This window comes from Emys orbicularis, chromosome 9, assembly GCF_028017835.1.
Source record: "Emys orbicularis isolate rEmyOrb1 chromosome 9, rEmyOrb1.hap1, whole genome shotgun sequence".
NCBI lineage: Eukaryota > Metazoa > Chordata > Testudines > Emydidae > Emys > Emys orbicularis.
The window spans coordinates 65,442,056-65,463,160 of record NC_088691.1 but is presented as its reverse complement, the minus strand read 5'-3'; the positions used below and the strand labels follow the sequence as shown (position 1 = coordinate 65,463,160).

General features: G+C 41.8%; 1 protein-coding gene across 1 annotated transcript in view; it reads right to left on the bottom strand.

Moving 5' to 3' along the window:
- Nucleotides 1-1,755: 1,755 nt before the first annotated feature.
- Nucleotides 1,756-21,105, bottom strand: part of CLSTN2 (calsyntenin 2) — a 385,405-nt gene continuing 366,055 nt past the window's right edge. The window contains exons 11-17 of the mRNA XM_065411406.1: nt 20,574-20,722; nt 18,916-19,139; nt 16,551-16,721; nt 15,718-15,863; nt 3,621-3,744; nt 2,823-3,007; nt 1,756-1,965 (exon numbers count right to left, since the gene is read on the bottom strand). Of these exons, the coding sequence (XP_065267478.1) occupies nt 1,756-1,965; nt 2,823-3,007; nt 3,621-3,744; nt 15,718-15,863; nt 16,551-16,721; nt 18,916-19,139; nt 20,574-20,722 (1,209 nt within the window). The remainder of the gene's footprint in view (nt 1,966-2,822; nt 3,008-3,620; nt 3,745-15,717; nt 15,864-16,550; nt 16,722-18,915; nt 19,140-20,573; nt 20,723-21,105) is intronic.

The window sequence follows — 21,105 nt, the reverse complement described above, 5'->3', positions numbered from 1 at the left end:
GTGCCATGACTGTGCATGGAGTGATGGCACCCTATCAAAGAAAAGATTTACACACATACTTTTTTGCTCAGTTACACTCCATACTGTACTGCTACTGAGCTTCTTGGGGGCACACAGGAAATATAGGAGGAATGGCTCACTCCAAACAGCAAATTACAAAAGCAAAATCCAACAAACAAAATCTAAAGGAAAGAAGAGGGTTGGAAACAGGTGAAAAGTCACAGGGCAGCATTCACTGTCATGCCAATTGGTTTGTCTGTTATACATTAAAATCGTTACCCTAGGAAGTGCTGCCTCATTTGTTATTCATGTCATTTTGAAGATGCAAAGGATATTAAAGGGAGGAGGAAAAAACAAAAACAGACTTACCAGCATATTTTGTGTACTTTTTCTTTGAACAGTGTTTAGGAAAAAATATGCTGCGTTAAACTAATACTTGCTCAAGCTCTAATTGTTCTTTTACTTCTTTTGGTTCCAGGTGGTTTTATCTTTCCTTGTTCCTGTTTTATTTTATAGACCCCTTTTCTCAAAAAATAAAGGGTTCAGGAAGAGGAGAAAAGGGACAATTGTAGGTGCAAAGGAGAGCTGGAAAGTCTAGGTTATGTCAGTTTTTTCCTGTGCCACTGTTTGGTTGGTAAACGTATAGCAAAAATGGGGGACGATATTTTATAGAATAAAGCCTGACATAAATTCCAGCTGGCATCATTTAATCAGTCTTTCTACAGGCAGAAGGGAACATTTCCCCAAGATTAGATTTCATTTTCATGCATACATATAAGTACTTGTCTAAGTCCCAACCAGAGGCAACTTGAGTATACTGGGGTTCATTGATTTTCTGTTACTGCAGTAAGATACTGCATCAAGATAATGATTTACAATGCAGATTACAAAACACTGATTTGCAGCAAATTACTGAATCTGTGGCTAATGATCAGCCCCACAGGTTTCAGCCAAAACCAAGTTAAATTAGAATTTATGTTTCACATAAGATAACATTACTTAATCTGTGGGCAGAAGATCTTTGAAAGCTAACAAAAGAAAAAAGTTTCATTTTCTGGGGGTTTTACATGATAGTAGTCAGGTTTCAATAGGTGGACTGGATAAAGATTTTATCTTCAAGGTCATGACACCTTCGCAGAGAAATGTATTACCCATTCCTATTCTCACATACACCCTACATGTGAAGTCTTAAATATCCTTCTGTAGAATGCAATTAACGTCCAAGAAGGCAAAAAAAGAGGAGGTGGTAAATGGCATTCAGCCTTTGACACCTGTAGCACTAAACCTCTGCTCTTATTGGAAGGCAGATTTTTTTTAGACACACAATAAAGTGAAGCCAAATGGCAACAGAATTATTAGGACCCACAGAAATAATCATCATAACAAGCTGAAATCTCTCCTGTATGAAAAAATAGCAAAGGCAAAATCTCTATGGATTGAGTGACAGGACTTTTATTGGATTATTTGGAACAGAAACTGGAAATTGAGGGAATAAATTGACAGACCAAGCTCCAGACTAGTGTCATTACCATAGAGGACATTAAAGTTGGTACCCTGTATTTCACAAGGCATTGTAAGGAAAGGGACAATTCTATCAATAGCAACTGATACAACTATATCAATTTGGGCAATAGAACTATATCTATTTTAGGCAATAAATTCAAATCCTGTCAGTTAATTCATAGACAGAGATTAACTTGACTCAGAAATAAATTGTATTGGTGTTTACAAAAGGAGCAATGGGACTGGCAGGTTCTAGTAAGGGAGTGTTGAATCATCCCACTCCAACTGCTGTTGCCTAGTGGCATTCTGTTTGACTCCCTCATTTCCAATTTCTTCTTCCTCCTCCTCTTCCTCTTCCTCCTCTTCTTCACTTTCACCTGATTCATCACTGGTCGTATCTTCCTCCTCCTCTTCCACCTCCTCCTCACTTTCCTCTTCTACATGGTGAGGCTCTTCATATTTCTACATTAGGTTAGAAAATACAGAGAAGGAAAAGGACTTGTTCATTAACCTAGCTAGGGGAACATAAAGCAATTGAACCAATAGTTTAATACCTCCTGTAACACCCATGAAAATAGCTATGTAATGGATTGCTCCAGAAACTAATTGCTAATATATTGGGACAGCGCAATTTACATGGCTACCTGGTTATTAGGGGATATATAGAGTAGAGTAAAGTAGCAGGTAAATTCTAAAGCTTGAAGCTATTGTAAAAAAAATGGAATATTGGTAAATGACTCATTGCTTAGCAAAGCTACCTATAGTTAGCTCTTTTAACTTTTGATCATGTGTCAGTTTCTCTAGACAGGTTGCTCTTTTCTGAACCTCTGCCCTGGATTGCCCCTTGCCTTCAGTTTGTCAATATTTGGTATAAGCACATTTTAAAATGGACGAATTGCATTGTTGTGGGTGCTTTAAATTGCAAGTGTCTGTGCTGGGCAGGAAGTGATAGGGCAATGCTCCTTTCCCCCTTAAGCCAATTCTTCACCATCCCATCAAATAACAATCATATACAGGATGACAAATAAAATAAAATAATAATAATTAATAATAAATAATAAGAAGCATAATAATAATTATCATTATTTGTATTAGAGTCATGCCTAGAGGCCTCAACTGAGATCGGGGACCATTTGTGCTAGATGCTGTACATACATATAGTAAGAGACAGACCCTGCCTTGAAGAGTGATCAAACAAACAAAGTAGCAATCTAAATAAATCCATCTTTAAAGTGTTTTTTAAAAACAGTAACTAAGCAAGCTACCACCCAAAATGCTAACTCCTGGAAGTGTCATGGCAATCCAGCTTTTTTGCGTACCTCCATGGGGTTGACAGTAATGGTTAGAGCAGAATCGTCCCAATCCATTTCATTTTCTTTACTTCCTTCATTTTCCGTAGAGCTGTGCTGATGAGAAGTCCGAACTCTGTAGATGCCCAAGGCTATGATGAAGACTAGTATGCTGACACAGATTATTATAACAATAGTAGCCACGCTTGGAACAACTGAAAAAAATAATGGAATAATTTCTCTACAGATTTGCCTACACACCACTAAATACATTCTTTCCTTCTCTGTTCTTTCTTTCTTTATGCTGAGATTCTGCAACCAGCACATCACTCGTAATATTTCCTATAATTACATTCAGTGATGACAAATGGTATGAACAATGCAGAACAACTCAAAGTCAGACCAGCTGTCTGTTGATGCCAGAAGGTTAAATTGTCTTTCATCTATATTGTCCCTTTCTGCTAAGGGACAAATATTCCCAGATATTCCCAGGAACACAATTAGAGAATTAACTCCATTGTGAAAATAATTGATGTCTGGAATTCTGCCATTTGCCAGTTTTAATTTTTCAACTTTCTGGTCTCTATATTTTTTTTAAAAAAACTGGCCACACAATTTCCAATAGTGTATTTTTTAACTAAAGTGCAACTCCTCACGAAGACAGAGGGGGACAAATGTTGCTTTCTCTTACACCTATGCAATGACTTCTTTTGGGTTGCCCAGGGTATAAGTGGGGATTCTATGTCTTCATTGGTTTACTGAACTGAATCACAACAGAAAGACTGACAACACCTTAAGTATTATGAGCAATTTCTGTATAGTTAATACCTGAGCCATGAATGCTGTTTATGCTTTCCTCTGGGTGATGGATAGACTGGAGAAACTGTGGCTGTATTACCATGTGATTTACATGCTCCATAAAATTAGAGTTGGAGTTGTGTAGGATATTAACCTGGAATAACAAAAGAAAAAGAAGTGTGATACTACAAAGTGCTGTAAATTCCAATACCATGCTTTCTGGTGTCTGAAACTGTGCTGCAAAGTTCATCAGATAAGAATATTATATAGATCTCAGTAGAAGATTCAAGTTCATTCTGTAGGAACTGGAGACAAGATCAAGAGTCTCCCAAGCCAGTTAACCTATCCTGGGTTATTGTATGGCTTGGCTGGGCCACTTTGTTATTGGTAGCTCTTGAACAGACTGGAAGAATAAAGACGCTCTCTCTCTTTTTTACCTGTATGAACCAGCTCTCTCTCTCTCTCTCTTTGTTCATCTTTCTATCATAAGTTAGATGCACTATTGAAGTCACTAAGAGTTTTATCATTGTCTTTAACAGGTCTGGACATTTGTAGAGCCCTAATGCCATCTGTTCAGACCAAATAATTCTCTCTTCATCCAATTTCTCTATAAATATTGTCACTTCCTTTTTTATGCTACTATAAGATGCATTTTCTTAGCAAGTTGTGGTTTCAAAACTTCATATGAAATAGAGCTTACCTTGACCTGCAACTCTGAATTTGAACAGCCCCAAACATTATGGTATTTGAAATGCTAATCAGGATCCAAATATGCAATATTTGATATAACTTCTACATTTACAATGGACTGAATAAAAACCCCAGATCCAAACACCTCAAACTTTTGTGATAATAAAATTTTAGATGTTAATCTAGATCTAGTTTTGTGGCTTGAGCCCATATTTAGTAATTGCTTGCTTTTATTCATTTTTCTCTAGGTTTACTTCTTATTTAGCTATCTTTAGGATGTCTGTTTTAAATAAAGTTCACTTTGAAAAGTAACCGTGTAAAAATGGCACCCAGTTATTCAGGCTGTTCCCTGAATGTATTCAGTTTTATATCTGCTGACATTAGTGACTAATACATTTTATTACTCTTGCTTCTGTTAACACACTAGAGCCATGCCAGGTGTGGGAGAGTGGGCTGAATTCTATTTTGGCTCATGCATTAACATAATTGTTAATTAAGTTGCAAAGGCATGGTCAAATCCAGCCTTCATTTACTAAAGTTAGGCATAGAAGAAACTGTAGAGAATCTGGCCTAGAAAATCTTTATGGAGATGATCAATGAGCCAGAAGGAACAAAGCTTGATTTTCAGAACCCAGATTACATTTACAGGGCCAGCAATTAGACTCAACCTTTTTACTTGTAAACCAAGACAAATTGTTCTGAAAATCGTTGAGACCCCAACACAGAACTCTCCAATGACATATTTAAAGTCAATTTTCACAGTACAACTGCACTTGAAAAGTGTCCAAATGAAAACCCAAAGAATCACCAACATGGTGTTCAAGAAAGTGTTTCACAAATGTAAGTATTCATGGCAATCCTGACTATGCAATGTAGCATGTGTGCATGATACTTGTGTTCCTCCTTTTTGCCTGAAAATGAGATATGAGCCCAAGTTAACAATTTTTAAACACTGAGTAAGATAAGCAATATATCCAAATATTGATTATATGTTCCATTTAGCCATGGCAAATAGCATCCTTTGTAATAAGTCCCCAGGTTTTAGAAAGGACAAAGATTTTTCTCACATGACAGCACATGTTGTACATGAAAAATTCTATTTGTTTCCTATCACAGAACGTACTTCTGTAAAGGTTCCTTCAAAGGAAGGAAGGAAAGAATGTAATTCATAGCACAAAGCAACTCTGCTAACCCCTTCTTTTCTCATAGTCCATATAAATACCAATAATAAGCCAGGAGGAGAGCTGAGAAAGGAAAGCAAAAGGCAGAGCAGAGGTGACAGGAATTTGTTTTTTTCAGAGCTCATGCATGCATTTTTTTTAAAATTTAATTCACTAATTTATTTTAAGGGCCTAATTATAGGATCTCTGGGCCTGGTCCTCTACTGATTTGCAGTATGTTCAGTCATTTACACCTATGAAAACTGGATATAAAATGTTATCAATGCCAAAAAAGTCACTCTGCAACAAGGTGCACTCATCCTTTAAGGAAACTACAGGCTCAACACAACATACTTCTACTTTTATCCCCAGAACAAGAGAATTCTGGGAAAGGAAGCACCCAGATGGATTCTGGGAATTGTAAATTGGACAGAATATAAGAGGCAGCCTTTCCTCACTCAGTGTGAGAAAGAGATGTGGAGCGAGGCGGGGAGGGTGGCATGCTGGGGAGATTCAGCAGAAACTGGTGAAGCTAGCAGTTTAGAAGGAGCTATGGAAGCAGTCTAGAAGAGGTGGGTGGATAAAAACATAATGAACCCAAGGGAGATAGGAGTTCTGTGACTTTTGTAAAGAGCCTTGAGGTGGACAGAGGTAGAGGATGGTACCCAAGGGTTGTGAAGTATACACATAGAGGGGTACAATTACAAATAGCCAAGTCCCAGCTGGAAAATCAAGGGATTACCAGAGTGAAAGAAGAGGCTGTGGGCAAAGGGAACATACAAAGAACGGGGCACTAACTGATTGATAAGTTACTGATTTGGGGCCCACCACTGGAGCTTCCAGACAGTGAGAGCACTCCCTGGCTTCAGTTCCCTGCAACATGAGAGGGGAAGAACGATGGACCCTCAAAGAAGGCCTGTGGTTCAAAAGGAGAGGCTGGATGAAGGCTACTATATTCCAGAGAATGGAAAGATGGACAGAAAGGCTCATGACCCAGTAATGGGACCGCATTGAGCTTTTGTGTTGGTTTTTAATTTGGACTCTTGTTTGGGATTTCAGTTACCCCAGGAGATATGGAATCTTTCTGAGTTAGCTGGAGGACTTAATTTAATCATTGTACCAGCTCAGAGAGAAACTGAGGCACAGCTAGGAAAGGGAAACCGATGAGGTTACCACATTATAATAGGACACCTCTGACCACAAACCCCAGTCCTTATTGCATTCCTCCCTCCCCTCAAAAGCCTGAATAAATATGCCTTGTAGAGTGATCTAAAGGGAAACAAATATGGGCTATTTCAGATGAAGGGTGGGTGTTAGTTGCAATTTAAGGCCCCTTGTGAAAAATATCACGCAAGTAGTTCCCTTTCATTTATACTGGGTGCGCTCCAGCTCTTTAATCTCCACTGACCAACTGTAGCTCTATTGTGCAGGAAGAGAGGCAGTCTCTCACGTAGGCAATCCTCATGCCATTCAAGATCAATGCCAATACTTTAATTTCCTTCCAGAAACCAAGAGATATCTATTGCAAATCATGGTGCAGAATTATCCTGTGCACTAGCTTTGTCTCCAGTTTGGCTGTAGGTGTAGCTCCAATGCTGACTGTATTGCAGTAATCTAATCTTGAGGTGGTGTGGCCATGGATAACAATCACAAAGTCTGTCTCCCACCAGTAAGGCCACATTCTCCTGATCAAGCTGAAAAACGGCCTTCCTAGACATGTTGTTATATGGCTGTTTAGTAGCAGCTGGGGATCCAGTAATTGCCCCAAATTCCAAATTCTATTTTAAAAAAGTAGGCATACAACATGAATAAGAAGACCAGGTATAATCCTTGTTCGAACTTCCAACAGCTTCCCCCAACCTACCAACAGCAACTCAGTTAGCTGGCTGTTACCCATGCTCCTTTGCCAGAGGGTGTGACAGTCAAGAGCTGCTGCTGTTCTTAACTGAGAATCTGGATCCATGGAGAGTGGCAATGTTCAGGGAGCGACATAGAAATGCTTAAAGAGAAGTGTTGAATTAGTTCAGTGTCTGTGAGAAAAGCACTTAAGAAACTTTTGAGAAGAGGTGAAGCTGTAAACTCAGCCAGACTTGATAAAAGAAGAAAAACAGAATATAAGCACAGCAGCAGCCTGAATTCGCCACATTTTCTAAATGCAGGATTTCATAAGAGCTTAAAAATTAAAAAGAAACTAAGCCAATTTTGCCATGAGCTGAAAGAAATGAAGTTCTTCATGGCATTAAAACAGCCATACAAAGGAGACACTGGAGAACCATGTATCTCGCTGATTAGATGAACATATTGGAGCATCCTGCGGCATATTCTGCCATAGCAACCCACTGTCAGGCTAAACAGGCATTCAGAATTCCAAGAGAGGACCCATTCCAAAGACATAAGGAAGAGAATGGGACAGTCATTCCATGAAATGGGAGATAAGCGGTGAGCAGAAATGATTTCAAGTATACAGCACTTCTGGAATTACTCCCAGCAGCTGTTGCCCCAGTCAGTTTGGGTGACAGTGGAGCAGACAACCAATCAGTCACCAGCTGAACAGCTCACTTATGTGTGAATTTAGTGCCTCTAGGGGTATGTCTACACTACAGGATTAATTCGAATTTATATAATTCGAATTTAGGAAACCGATTTTATAAATTCGAATGTATTCGGCCACACTAGGCACCATTAATTCGGTGGTTTGCGTCCAAGCTACCATAGTAGCATCGATTTCCAGAGCGTGGCATTGTGGGTAGCTTTTACATAGCTATCCCATAGTTCCCGCAGTCTCCACCCCCCTTGGAATTCTGGGTTGAGACCCCAGTGCATGATGGGGCAAAAAACATTGTCGCAGGTAGTTCTGGGTACAGCCTCCCCCTCCCTCCCTGAAAGCAACGGCAGACAACCATTTCGCGCCTTTTTTCCTGAGTGAACTCTGCAGACTCCATTCTGCATCAAGCATGGATCCCGTTGTGCTCCAGAACGCAGTCTTGAACATTATAAACACCTCACGCTTTCTCGTGGAGTTTATGCTTACACAGGACCAGAAAAAAGAGGCGAGGAGGAGGAGGCGGCGATTGCAGCGCAGCGACCAGCGTGATGAGGACATGGACACGGACACAGAATTCTCTGAGACCGCGGGCCCCGGTGCTTTGGAGATTATGATGTTAATGGGCCAGGTTATAGGCTTGGAACGCCGATTCTGGGCCCGGGAAACAAGCACAGACTGGTGGGACCGCATAGTGTTGCAGGTGTGGGACGATTCCCAGTGGCTGAGAAACTTTCGCATGCGTAAGGGCACTTTCATGGAACTTTGTGACTTGCTTTCCCCTGCCCTGAAGCGCCAGAATACCAAGATGAGAGCAGCCCTCACAGTTGAGAAGCGAGTGGCGATAGCCCTGTGGAAGCTTGCAACGCCAGACAGCTACCGGTCAGTCGGGAATCAATTTGGAGTGGGCAAATCTACTGTGGGGGCTGCTGTGATGCAAGTAGCCAAAGCAATCACGGAGGTGCTGCTACGAAAGGTAGTGACTCTGGGAAATGTGCAGGTCATAGTGGATGGCTTTGCTGCAATGGGATTCCCTAACTGTGGTGGGGCAATAGATGGAACCCATATTCCTATCTTGGCACCGGAGCACCAGGGTACCCAGTACATAAACCGCAAGGGGTACTTCTCAATGGTGCTGCAAGCACTTGTGGATCACAAGGGACGTTTCACCAACATCCATGTGGGCTGGCCGGGAAGGGTTCATGACGCTCGCGTCTTCAGGAACACCAATCTGTTTAAACGGCTGCAGCAAGGGACTTACTTTCCGGACCAGAAAATAACCGTGGGGGATGTTGAAATGCCAATTGTTATTCTTGGGGACCCAGCCTACCCCTTAATGCCATGGCTCATGAAGCCATACACAGGCAGCCTGGACAGGAGTCAGGAGTTGTTCAACTACAGGCTGAGCAAGTGCAGAATGGTGGTAGAATGTGCATTTGGCCGTTTAAAAGGTCGCTGGCGATCCTTATTGACTCGCTCAGACCTCAGCCAAACCAATATCCCCATTGTTATTACTGCTTGCTGTGTGCTTCACAATCTCTGTGAGAGCAAGGGGGAGACCTTTATGGCAGGGTGGGAGGCTGAGGCAAATTGCCTGGCTGCTGATTACTCGCAGCCAGACACCAGGGCGATTAGAAGAGCACACGATGAAGCGCTGCGCATTAGGGAAGCTTTGAAAACCAGTTTCATGACTGGCCAGGCTACAGTGTGAAATTTATGTTTGTTTATCCTTCCTGAAAACCCGCCCCCTTTATTGACTCATTCTCTGTAAGGAACCCACCCTCCCCCTTCCCCCAGCTTGCTTTCAAAGGAAATAAAGTCACCATTGTTTAAAAATCATTTATTCTTTATTAATTGATTATAAAAAGAGGGAGAGAACCTGAGTGGGGTTTGGGAGGAGGATCAGCGGGAAGGAAAAGCCCAGTAAAAAAAGGTTAAGAAAATGGCAGCCTTTTGCTTGGGCTGTCCACTGGGGTGGAATGGGAGGGTGTACGGAGCCTCCCCCCCCGTGTTCTTACACGTCTGGGTGTGGAGGCTATGGAACATGGTGAGGAGGTAGGGGGGTTATACAGGGGCTGTAGCGGCACAGAACCTGAGTGGGGTTTGGGAGGAGGATCTGCGGGAAGGAAAAGCCCAGTAAAAAAAGGTTAAAAAAATGGCAGCCTTTTGCTTGGGCTGTCCACTGGGGTGGAATGGGAGGGTGTACGGAGCCTCCCCCCCCCCGTGTTCTTACACGTCTGGGTGTGGAGGCTATGGAACATGGTGAGGAGGTAGGGGGGTTATACAGGGGCTGTAGCGGCACTCTGTTCTCCAGCAGCCGTTCCTGAAGCTCCACCAGACGCCGGAGCATGTCTGTTTGCTCACGCAGCAGCCCCAGCGTTGCTTCCCGACTCCTCTGATCTTCCTGCCGCCACCTCTCATCTCGAGCGTCTCTCCTCTCCTCACGTTGGTCCCTTCTGTCCTCACGTTGGTCCCTCATGTCCTCACGTTGGTCCCTCCTGTCCTCACGGTCACTGGCTTCTTTCCTATACTTGCAAACCGTCTCCTTCCACTCATTCAGATGAGCTCTTTCATTCCTGGTGGATTGCATGATTTCGGAAAACATCTCTTCTCTCGTCTTTTTTTTACGACGCCTTATCTGGGATAGCCTTCGGGAAGGAGGAGGGAGGCTTGAAACATTTGCACCTGCTGGAGGGAGTGAAAAAAGGAGAGAATTTTTTTAATAGATACATTTTTCAGAACAATGCTTATACTCTTTCACGGTGTATACTATTCACATTACATAGCACATGTGATTTCTGTGCAAGGTCGCATTTTGCCTCTTAATATTGAGTGCCTGTGGCTTTGCTGCTAGAGATCACAGACGCAGGTCGGGGCAACAGAATTCACCTTGCATGCTGCCATGGTAAGCCACTGTCTTTAGGCTTCTGCGCCCTGCTTTCCCACATACCAAGCAAAGCCCGTTGTGCTGCAGTTTTCCTGTTAGCTTGTTTTCTGCTGCTGAAGGTTAACACCCCCCCCCCCCCATCCAATTCTCTGGGATGAGTGCTTTCTCCCTCCCCCCACCGCGTGGCTGGTATCAGGGAAGATCCCTGCAGGAACCAAACTAACACCACCACCCCCCACCCGCCATGAATTCTCTGGGATGAGTGCTTTCTCCCTCCCCCCACCGCGTGGCTGGTATCAGGGAAGATCCCTGCAGGAACCAAACTAACACCCCCCCCCCACCCGCCATGAATTCTCTGGGATGAGTGCTTTCTCCCTCCCCCCACCGCGTGGCTGGTATCAGGGAAGATCCCTGCAGGAACCAAACTAACACCCCCCCGCCCCACCCGCCATGAATTCTCTGGGATGAGTGCTTTCTCCCTCCCCCCACCGCCTGGCTGGTATCAGGGAAGATCCCTGCTAGCAAAACGCGAAAAGCTCTGGGCCAATCCTCCCCCCCCCCCTTTGCACTTGGCTAAATGCAGGGAAGGATTTCTTTTCAGCCACAGGCAAACAGCCCAGTAGGAACGGCCACCTCAGTCCCCTTAATTAAATTCCCTTATTTCAACCAGGTTACCCTAAGCGATATCACTCTCCTGAGGATTACACAGCAAGATAAAGAACGGATGTTGCTTGAATGCCAGCAAACACCGGGACCATACGCTGCCAGGCTCTGTCAGGCAATGATACCAGATTACTTGCTACTAGCATGGCGTGGTCAAGTGTCCTACCATGGAGGACGGAATAAGGCTGCACTGCCCAGAAACCTTGTGGCAAGGCTTTTGGAGTACCTCCAGGAGAGCTTCATGGAGATGTCCCTGGAGGATTTCCGCTCCATCCCCAGACATGTTAACAGACTTTTCCAGTAGCTGTACTGGCTGCGAATGCATCCCAAGTGCTCAGGGCAAATTAATCATTAAAAATGCTTGCTTTTAAATCATGTTTTCTATTTTAAAAGGTAAACTCACCTGAGGTCCCTTCCATGGGGTCATGGTCTTGGGTGCTGGCTTGGGAGGCTTGGGAGGGTACTTCAGTCAGGGTGAGAAACAGTTCCTGGCTGTTGGGGAGAACGGAGAGCTGGGTGCTCTCTGCCAGCTCGTCCTCCTCCTCCTCCTCTTCCCCTTCCACGGAATCATCAGGTGTACCTGATGAGATTATCCCCAGCTCGGAATCCACAGTCAGAGGTGGGGTAGTGGTGGCGGCCCCCCCTAGAAATGCATTTAGCTCAGCGTAGAAGCGGCATGTCCGCGGCTCTGACCCGGAGCGACCGTTTGCCTCCTTTGCTTTTTGATAGGCTTGTCTGAGCTCCTTGACTTTCACGCGGCACTGATCTGTGTCCCTATTGTGGCCTCTCTCCATCATGCCCTTGGAAATTTTTTCATAAGTTTTGGCATTTCGTCTTTTCGAACGCAGTTCAGCTAGCACTGAATCCTCTCCCCATATAGAGATCAAATCCAGTACCTCCTGTACGGTCCATGCTGGTGCTCTTTTTCGATTATCAGCCTGCATGGTTACCTGTGCTGATGAGCTCTCTGTGGTCACCTGTGCTCTCCACGCTGTGCAAACAGGAAATGAAATTCAAATGTTCCCGGGGCTTTTCCTGTCCACCTGGCCAGTGCATGCGAGTTCAGATTGCTGGCCAGAGCGGTCACAATGGTGCACTGTGGGATAGCTCCTGGAGGCCAATAACATCGAATTGCGGCCACACTAACGCTAATTCGAATTGACAAATTCGATTTTGGCGCTACTCCGCTCGTCGGGGTGGAGTACAGAAATCGAATTAAAGGGCCCTTTAATTCGAATTAAATGGCTTCGTTGTGTGGACGGGTCAAGCGTTAATTCGAATTAAGGCAGCTAAATCCGAATTAAAGTCGTAGTGTAGACCAGGCCTAGGTATGGTTTTGGTATGCAGCCTCCAACTCCATAGCTGAAATTTTTGCTAGTAATTTTGACTCCATAATCAGTTGTGGGCACAATTTGTTCCATTTCTACATTTAACAGATTTATGGGTGCAAAAGCAGGAGCAACTGTTTGTAGGTGAAAAAATATGTACTCAAAACTGGAATGAATTATTTTTAAAGTATTGACCTTTCCCATAATACTGTCTATTTAACCTATTTTATAGGTATAATTTGAGATCCTAATGTGGGAAAACAAAAATGGAAATACCCAGCCCTGGAACAGCTATGAATTACATCTGTAACTATCAAATAAAGATGCATCTTTCAAAGTGCATGAAGTCAAAACCCAAAGGTTCAAAAAATTGTAGAAGGGAAAAGGATCAAACAGAGTGACTGGTCCAATGCAACTGCTAGTGTAATTCATATTATCTCTATTAAAACAGATTTTGAGTTATTAAAATGCAATATTTCTGTTGGCAGGATTGGACTTTTTCTGTGAAATTCATATCAAGGACTACTGCCTCCATTTGTAGTAGATAAACCTGGATGTACATGTGAGCAGAACCTATTCTACAATCCTATTAATCCAATTCCAGTTCCTAATGAACAGGTAGCCGTATACGTTACAAGTTGCCATATCAGATTGGACCTGAAGTTCAGCGGGTCTTATATTCGGCAATCTAGCAATCTCTAATACCTGATCATACCATGTAAAAAAGCACCACCACAACTGGCACCTGGGTTTGGACTAAGGAGGATTAAATCAGCACGGAAAATGAGCAAAATTGCCCCTCTCACTTGTGAAGGTCTGGCTTGAGCCCCATTTCTGGGATAAGGTAAGGAGGCTTGCACCACCCCAGCTCATGCTGCGCTTGTTTTGTGCCTCTACAGAGAACTTAAGCCCTGGGATATTAATCTGACATATATACCAGCATGGAGTTCACTTTAAAGAAAAAATTGTAAACTAGAACAGATGCTGGTGGTGTTGAGTGTTAGGATATAGATATTCAGGCCTGTCTGCAAAGGCCTATACTTCAAGAATTTGGGTGTATTCTTATCACTTAACTAGTTATAGAGGTACAGAACAAGAATCAAAATCAGTCTGCATGCTTACAGGCCTTCTCTCCCTATGATAGTCTGAGGCCTTGTTTTTAGGCTAAGGTCTTTGGCTAAGCAGCAGAAGCAGCCAGACTGGGAAGCGAACGGTCACGTCTTCACCAGTCACCCTGAAATAAGGCAGTTTTGAGCTGTTAAAAAGGTGATCCAATCTATCACCTCCAGAGAAAGGGAAGAGCCTAGAAGATTTAAAGAAAACTTAGTTTGACAGCATCCTGTCTGGCAAGAACTCACTTATCAATAGCTGGGGTGTGAAATCCTCATTTCTTTGTTGTTCTATCACTGTAGTCTCCATTTCCCTATTGTTTGTCTGTATAATCTCTGGTTCTGTGATTGTTTCTGTCTGCTGTATAATTAATTTTGTTGGGTGTAAACCAATTAAGGTGGTGGGATATAACTGGTTAGATAATCAAGTTACAATATGTTAGGAATGGTGAGTTAAATTTCAGTAAAATGGTAAAGGTATAGCTAAGCAGAACTCAAGTTTTACTATATAGTCTGCAGTCAATCCGGAAGTGAAGGGGGGAAATGGGAACAGGGAATGGGGGTGGGTGAATTGGAATCATGTTTTGGTAAGGTGGGGGGGGAATGGGAACAAGGAATAGGAACAGGGACACAGGCAAGGCTCTGTGGTGTCAGAGCTGGGAAGAGGGACACTAAGGAAGGAAATTGGAATCATTGCTTGCTGGAAGTTCATCCCAATAAACATCAAATTGTTTGCACCTTTGGACTTGGGGTATTGTTGCTCTCTGTTAATGCGAGAAGGACCAGGGAAGTGAGCGGGTGAAGGAATAAGCCCCCTAACATTGAGTGAGGTCTTTGAAGTAATGCTGCATACAAGAATGAAAAGGGCTTTCTTTTTCATGCTGGAACAGCATGCTGGTTACTAGGCAGAGCTCGCTGGCCTGTGATTTCTGGAGACACCTGCACTATCCACATCGCTGTGCATAGGAAGCGACAGTGTTCTGCCTCATTTCCCTGAGACAAAAATATGTGGACTCTCTGCTTTATATGCAATTATATAATTGTGACTGACTCTGTGTGAGCAGCGAATGCTGTAGAACAGAGTATTGATCCTGAGGTTGAAAGATGCAGTCCATCTGATGTGTTATACTATGATACTGAAGATCCTCTATAAAAAAATTGCATTGAACCCTATCCTCATACTGATTAAGGAGGTGCAAACTAAGCTGGAATGATTTCCTACTGATGAAGAATACATCATTTCACATGGCACAACCCCCCGCCACCCAGCGTTGACAAAAAAGAAACCACAAATGAAGTTGGAAAGCAATGAGCTTGCAACATGGTGCTTTCAAGCAGGACATAATAGTTGGGACATAGGTTGGAGCCTGAATGTGGGAGGCAATTCATGGAAAAGGTAAGGATGACCTACACCTCAACTATGCATGGGAAGGAATGTGGTTTTGTATATTAGTATCAAGTGAGAGTTCATCTTGTCATTACATACCGCTGAGTAGGCTAGACAGAGCAACATCCATTCGGTATTTCCAGCTAGAGAGGTTAGTCTTTCATTTTGTATGGCATAAGACATATGTAGAAGTTTTCCTCTCGTAAGTTATTACTACTCTTTGATTATAGCACCCAAAATGTGCTAGGTACTGTCCAAATACAGGAACACTCAGTCCCTGCTCTGAAGGATGAGGGAAGAAATGTAGCTCATCAATAGCAGAGGGAAAGTTTTGGTAAAAATGCATCTTTTCATTACTCACCTCCAAGTTAAAGTCATTACTGGTGTATCGGCCATTCAGCTCTGAGCACTTGATCCTGAACTTTCTATCAAAGATGTTGAAAGTGTGCCAATTGCGATATCGAACCTGTCGAAGCACCAGTTCATAGTTTCTCATTGTGTCCACACCTGAAGCAGTAACACAACATGAATAAATACCAAAACATGCTTAAGAGGCAAGCATTGTAGAAACCTTTTTGTGTTTACTACAAGAGTACTGAACAGGGAAATCACATGTTCTAAATAATAAAATTAAGTGGATAGAACAATCTGAATTTGTCAAAGATCCCAGTTCATAGCAAGTTAAGTGAGCAATGTTAGGACTTCAGGAACTGTAATAAAAAAACCGCTTATTTTCATACTAGAGAAAAAATATACAGACGTGGAGCTAATAATTTAGTTACTTTAAAAATTACAGTATGGCCGTTAGTGGGTCAGGAACTGATCAGCACTTGTGTGAGAACACTAAGGAACACCCTCACGGACATATGCCATATACGGGCTTGTCAAAGGGAGAATATGTTCTGTGTCCCCATTTGCTCCTGGGGGGTTCACATCACCAATTGGGGTATAAAAAGGTGGGGCTATGGCCATGCTGACTCCTACAGGATGAACCAGCTACCCGGTGGAGCAGGCTTCCATCTGGGAGCTGAGATGGAATTGTGCTTTTTTGAGGCACAATCCCTTATTGAGCTTCCTCCGGATAGCGTGGCTCAGGTCTGCTCTGTCCCTAACACAGAGTGGTACCTTAAAGGCAAAAACCTAGCCCTTTCCTTTTAAGAATGTAATTAAAATGTAAATGGCCCATTAGCATACCATAGATAGAATACCCTGCTGTGGAGTTGGTGGCATCTAGATGTTTTCCTTGAAGCTCCTTACGATCCAGTTCTAAACACTCCTGTCTGGGATCTAGTTCCACACCAATGACCAAAATGTCACAGAAATCCAAGTTGTGAACCATTTCCTCTAACACAACTGGCTTATGGACTGTAAACACAAGGAATAGACCATACAGAAATAAGAAACAAAATCCGAGAAAAAACAGTCACAAAACATATTTATACTCGAACCTGGTTTGCACAGTGTTGTCAGCTTCCAAAGGGAATGGCTGAATAGTTCTAAGCATGTATTAAACATTGACTAAAGCATGCAAGTCAAAAGCAAGAAATCTCCAATACTCAGATGTGATGATCAGGGGCATATAAGTACTTAGATGAATCCAAAATATAGCAAACCATAATATATGTCAGAAATATAACACTGAAACATGATTTTGGAAGTAAATTCACAGCTTAACGGTTTTGCTTTTCAATACTGTATTGACATCAGCCTGGTACTACTTCATTCAGTACATTACTACATGTGGCAAGGAGCTGTGAACATAAAGCTTTTTTTCTGTGATTGCACAATTCTCTCAATTATTCTATGGCCCATAAAGAATTTTGCATTAGAGAGGATGCTATACTAATCTATCCAAGAACTAGCATAGTCATAAACTGGAATATCAAATGATCACGCGTTTCCCAGCTCAAAGTAATTGAGTTGTAAACTGACTGTCTTTCAGTGAGTAGTATAAAATCTATCCTGTCTCACAAGAGAGAGTCAGATGCATATTTAATATTTTAATTCTCTGGTCCACTTGGCACAAAGCGGCTGGAACACTGGCTTAACTGGCTCCCTGTGGATACCCTTTGCATAATATTAATCGCTGGAATCACAGCAACTATCACCCCTCCTCAGGCTCCCAACTTAGGGTACATCTATACTTACCTCCGGGTCCGGCGGTAAGCAATCGATCTTCTGGGATCAATTTATTGCGTCTTGTCTAGACGCGATAAATTGATCCCGGAAGTGCTCGCCGTCGACGCCGGTACTCCTGCTCTGCGAGAGGAGTACGCGGAGTCGACGGGGGAGCCTGCCTGCTGCGTCTGGACCCGCGGTAAGTTCGAACTAAGGTACTTCGACTTCAGCATAACGTAGCTGAAGTTGCGTATCTTAGTTCGAAGTGGGGGGTTAGTGTGGACCAGGCCTTAGAGGGCACTCCCAGAAGGAAGGGATTAAAGTCAGAACCACCCTATTCCCTGGCAATCTTCAGCTGCTGGAATAGCCCATGAGGGCTGTGGATTAGCAAAATAACTAAAAAGTACAAATGCAAAACTAATGACTTAAAACAAGGTTTCCTGCTTGATTTAAATTACCATTCAAACTGGTGATTTAAATTCTTTGATTTAAATCAATCTGTCCTGTTTAGGACTAGATTTTCAATGGTAATTCAGTGCCTAAAGATACAAATACATGTCTAGTGGGATTTTCAAAACCATCTAGGCACTTAACTCCCAATGGGAGTTAGGCACCTAAGTACTTTTGAAAATCCCACTGATCACCTAAATACATTTAAAAATCAGGCCCTTAGACATTTTTACTCATAATGCACAGGGACATGAATGAAATATCATCAGAGTTCCTAACATGCAAAATGAATGATCATCTCTTTTCTGAAGAGGTATCCTTTTATGTATTACATTGCATGCAGTGCACACTATGATCTAGAATACTTTCTGGCCTTTGGAGGGCAGATATAGTTTAAGGCAACTGATAATTAGGATTGTTACAGAAAAAATGCTTTAGAGAACCAGTGCCCCTAAACCAGTATATTATTAACAATTTCAGCTTTTCTGAGAGATGTACAAATAGTTGCCTATTATTCTGGTCGAAGAAATGTACCTGAGGACGATTCCTAAAACAGCTGGTTAATGGCTTTTTAATTAAACTTCATAAGAGCAGCCAAAAGGAAGACTCTTTTTTAAACAATTTTTGGTGATGCCTTATTGAAATTTCCTAATGTTTGCCTACCACTGAAAAAGTCAGGATATTTCATGTTAACTTTGTTGAGCACCTCTAATAAGAAGTAGGCTCTTCAAAAGCACAATGTAAAAAAAAATAATTTATGGTTTAGAGAAACTGTACTTAATGAACATACACACAGTAGCCCTGTAAACTTGTGCCTGAGGATCTGTCCGTTTGTTTAAAAAAATGTTTGAAATACACATTAAAATAGTCTCAATCCTAGATTGTGAGCTCTCTGAGGCAGAGACTGTCTGTGTTATTTCTGTGTACTGTATCTTGTACAATAAGGCCTTAACTCCTGCTTGGGGCAAATGTGGAAAACAAATGCACAAACCTCCATCATTTTCTTTAAAGTCCACAGAATGTTCCACTTTGGTGACTGTGCTGACAATTCTGATATCTGGTAACAGAGTCACTCCCCTTTCACTTTCAAATTGCGTAGCTGGTCTAGCAAAGTGGTCCATTCCATTTATTGTGATCTTGGGCTCATTGGCCTGAAACACCATTACATAGGCATCTATATCTGGGATGTTAATGCAGACATCTTCACCAAAACACCTGAAAAATATATTATTCTTTAATTGCATGGAATAGTTGCCAGGTGAAATTCTTCCCTTGCTAGAGGCATGCAGTATTAAGCAAGCTAGCTTGGCTACCTCACCCACTCTTTCTGTGCATGTTTCTGTCTTCGCTTTCTTTTGCCCAATGTCCAAATAATTATTTTTTGTGCTTATTTCTCCTTGTTATTTAAGCTGCCTTTGCCCCAGATAAGTCCATTTCATACTGTGATCCAGCAGTACATATGCACATCTTTCTGTACTCTTACTGCCATGTGTAAAACTTAGCAATGGTACTAACAGTTCTAGGTTGCAAAGTTCACATGGGCCTACATGCAAATGTTCACAATTACTGGAATTACCTTTGAGTAATTTAACACCTCAGTGGCACGTGCAATCATTAGTAAGGTCAGTATGTAGGTAACATTTCGACACTTAATTAGCATTAACAAAAGAGTCAATGGTTAAAAATTAAAGTTAATTAGATAGAAACTAAACATTGTAAGCTTAACATTAGGGACCTAAATTGATATAACATAGTTATCTTGTTAAATGTGAATCAAGAACCTAACCATCCAATTAAATTGAATGCATCATGGGCTCAGCGCTTCATTTCCTGAACACCAACAACTCCAACTGAAGTCAGTGTGTACAAGGAATGGAAGACTGGTCCTTTACCATGGAGAAATGTTATCATTGTTGCTTAAGCTATACACCTCTACCTCGATATAACACTGTCCTCGGGAGCCAAAAAATCTTACGGCGTTATAGGTGAAACTGCATTATATTGAACTTGCTTTGATCCACCGGAGTGCGCAGCCCCGCCCCTCCGGAGCACTGCTTTACTGCATTATATCCGAATTCGTGTTATATCGGGTCACGTTATATCGAGGTAGAGGTGTACTGTGATAATTGTATGATAATAGTAGGACACAGTAATTTCTACTTTGTCCAAGATGCCACAATTTTACAGTGATTGTGGCCCTATCACAATATAGGCAAAGGCTATTTCTAGCAGAGAGGCATTGCCCCTGTAGATGTACCCTCTATTCATTATAAAAGGCCTGATTTAAAAGTTATGGCTTTTATGTCAGAAGAAACCTTAATCAATTGGACAAATGGGAATAAGTACTCTATTGACCTTCAACTGATGTATAACATACACGCAGACTCTTCAATATAGACCAAATGCTTCACAAACGGTACACAACTAAATTACATTTACAAGAAAGACACCATAAAAGCAAAACATAAGAAACCTACAAAGTAATTAAATATAAAAGCAAATGCAACTCATGCCTTATACTCGATAATTTAAAGGTATAGTTTATCAACATATTTTAATTCAAATTCTATTTTTACATTTCCAAAGAAAAAATAATTAATTTATTTAAAAATATAACTAATTTAATCAGTTTAACTGAATGTAACTTACTGGACTTTAGATGAGACTTTAAGACGCCGTACGCCCGCGGTAGGGAACTGTCTAGAGTTGATATATGAGACCTTTTGGAGAGCTTGATTTATATTCTCAAAATCATCTCCTTCCATGACAAGGACTGACTGGGAAGGGTTGAAGTGATGCTAGGGAAAATGCATATAATTAGTATTTAGGGTAACAGGTAGATAATACACTTCTAAGGAATTATTTAGAGAGACTGGCTAAAATCTAATAATTTAAGAAACAAATGCTGTGAGTAGTCAATATTAATTATGAACATATATAGCTTTTAGGAACAAGTACCCACCAGATGCTCATCTATCACACATTTTAGTAATTGTTATTGCTATAGTTAACCGTATAGTAAATTAGGAGCTAGTCGAACTACTGTGAATCTACACTATTTACTCAGCTGCTCATATTTTTGAAATTCGACTTTTCATAAATGCATCATCTTATTATTATTATTACAGGATATGCTAGGAAAAATTATTGCTGGTAGAAAATAATTGACTTTAATAAGAGT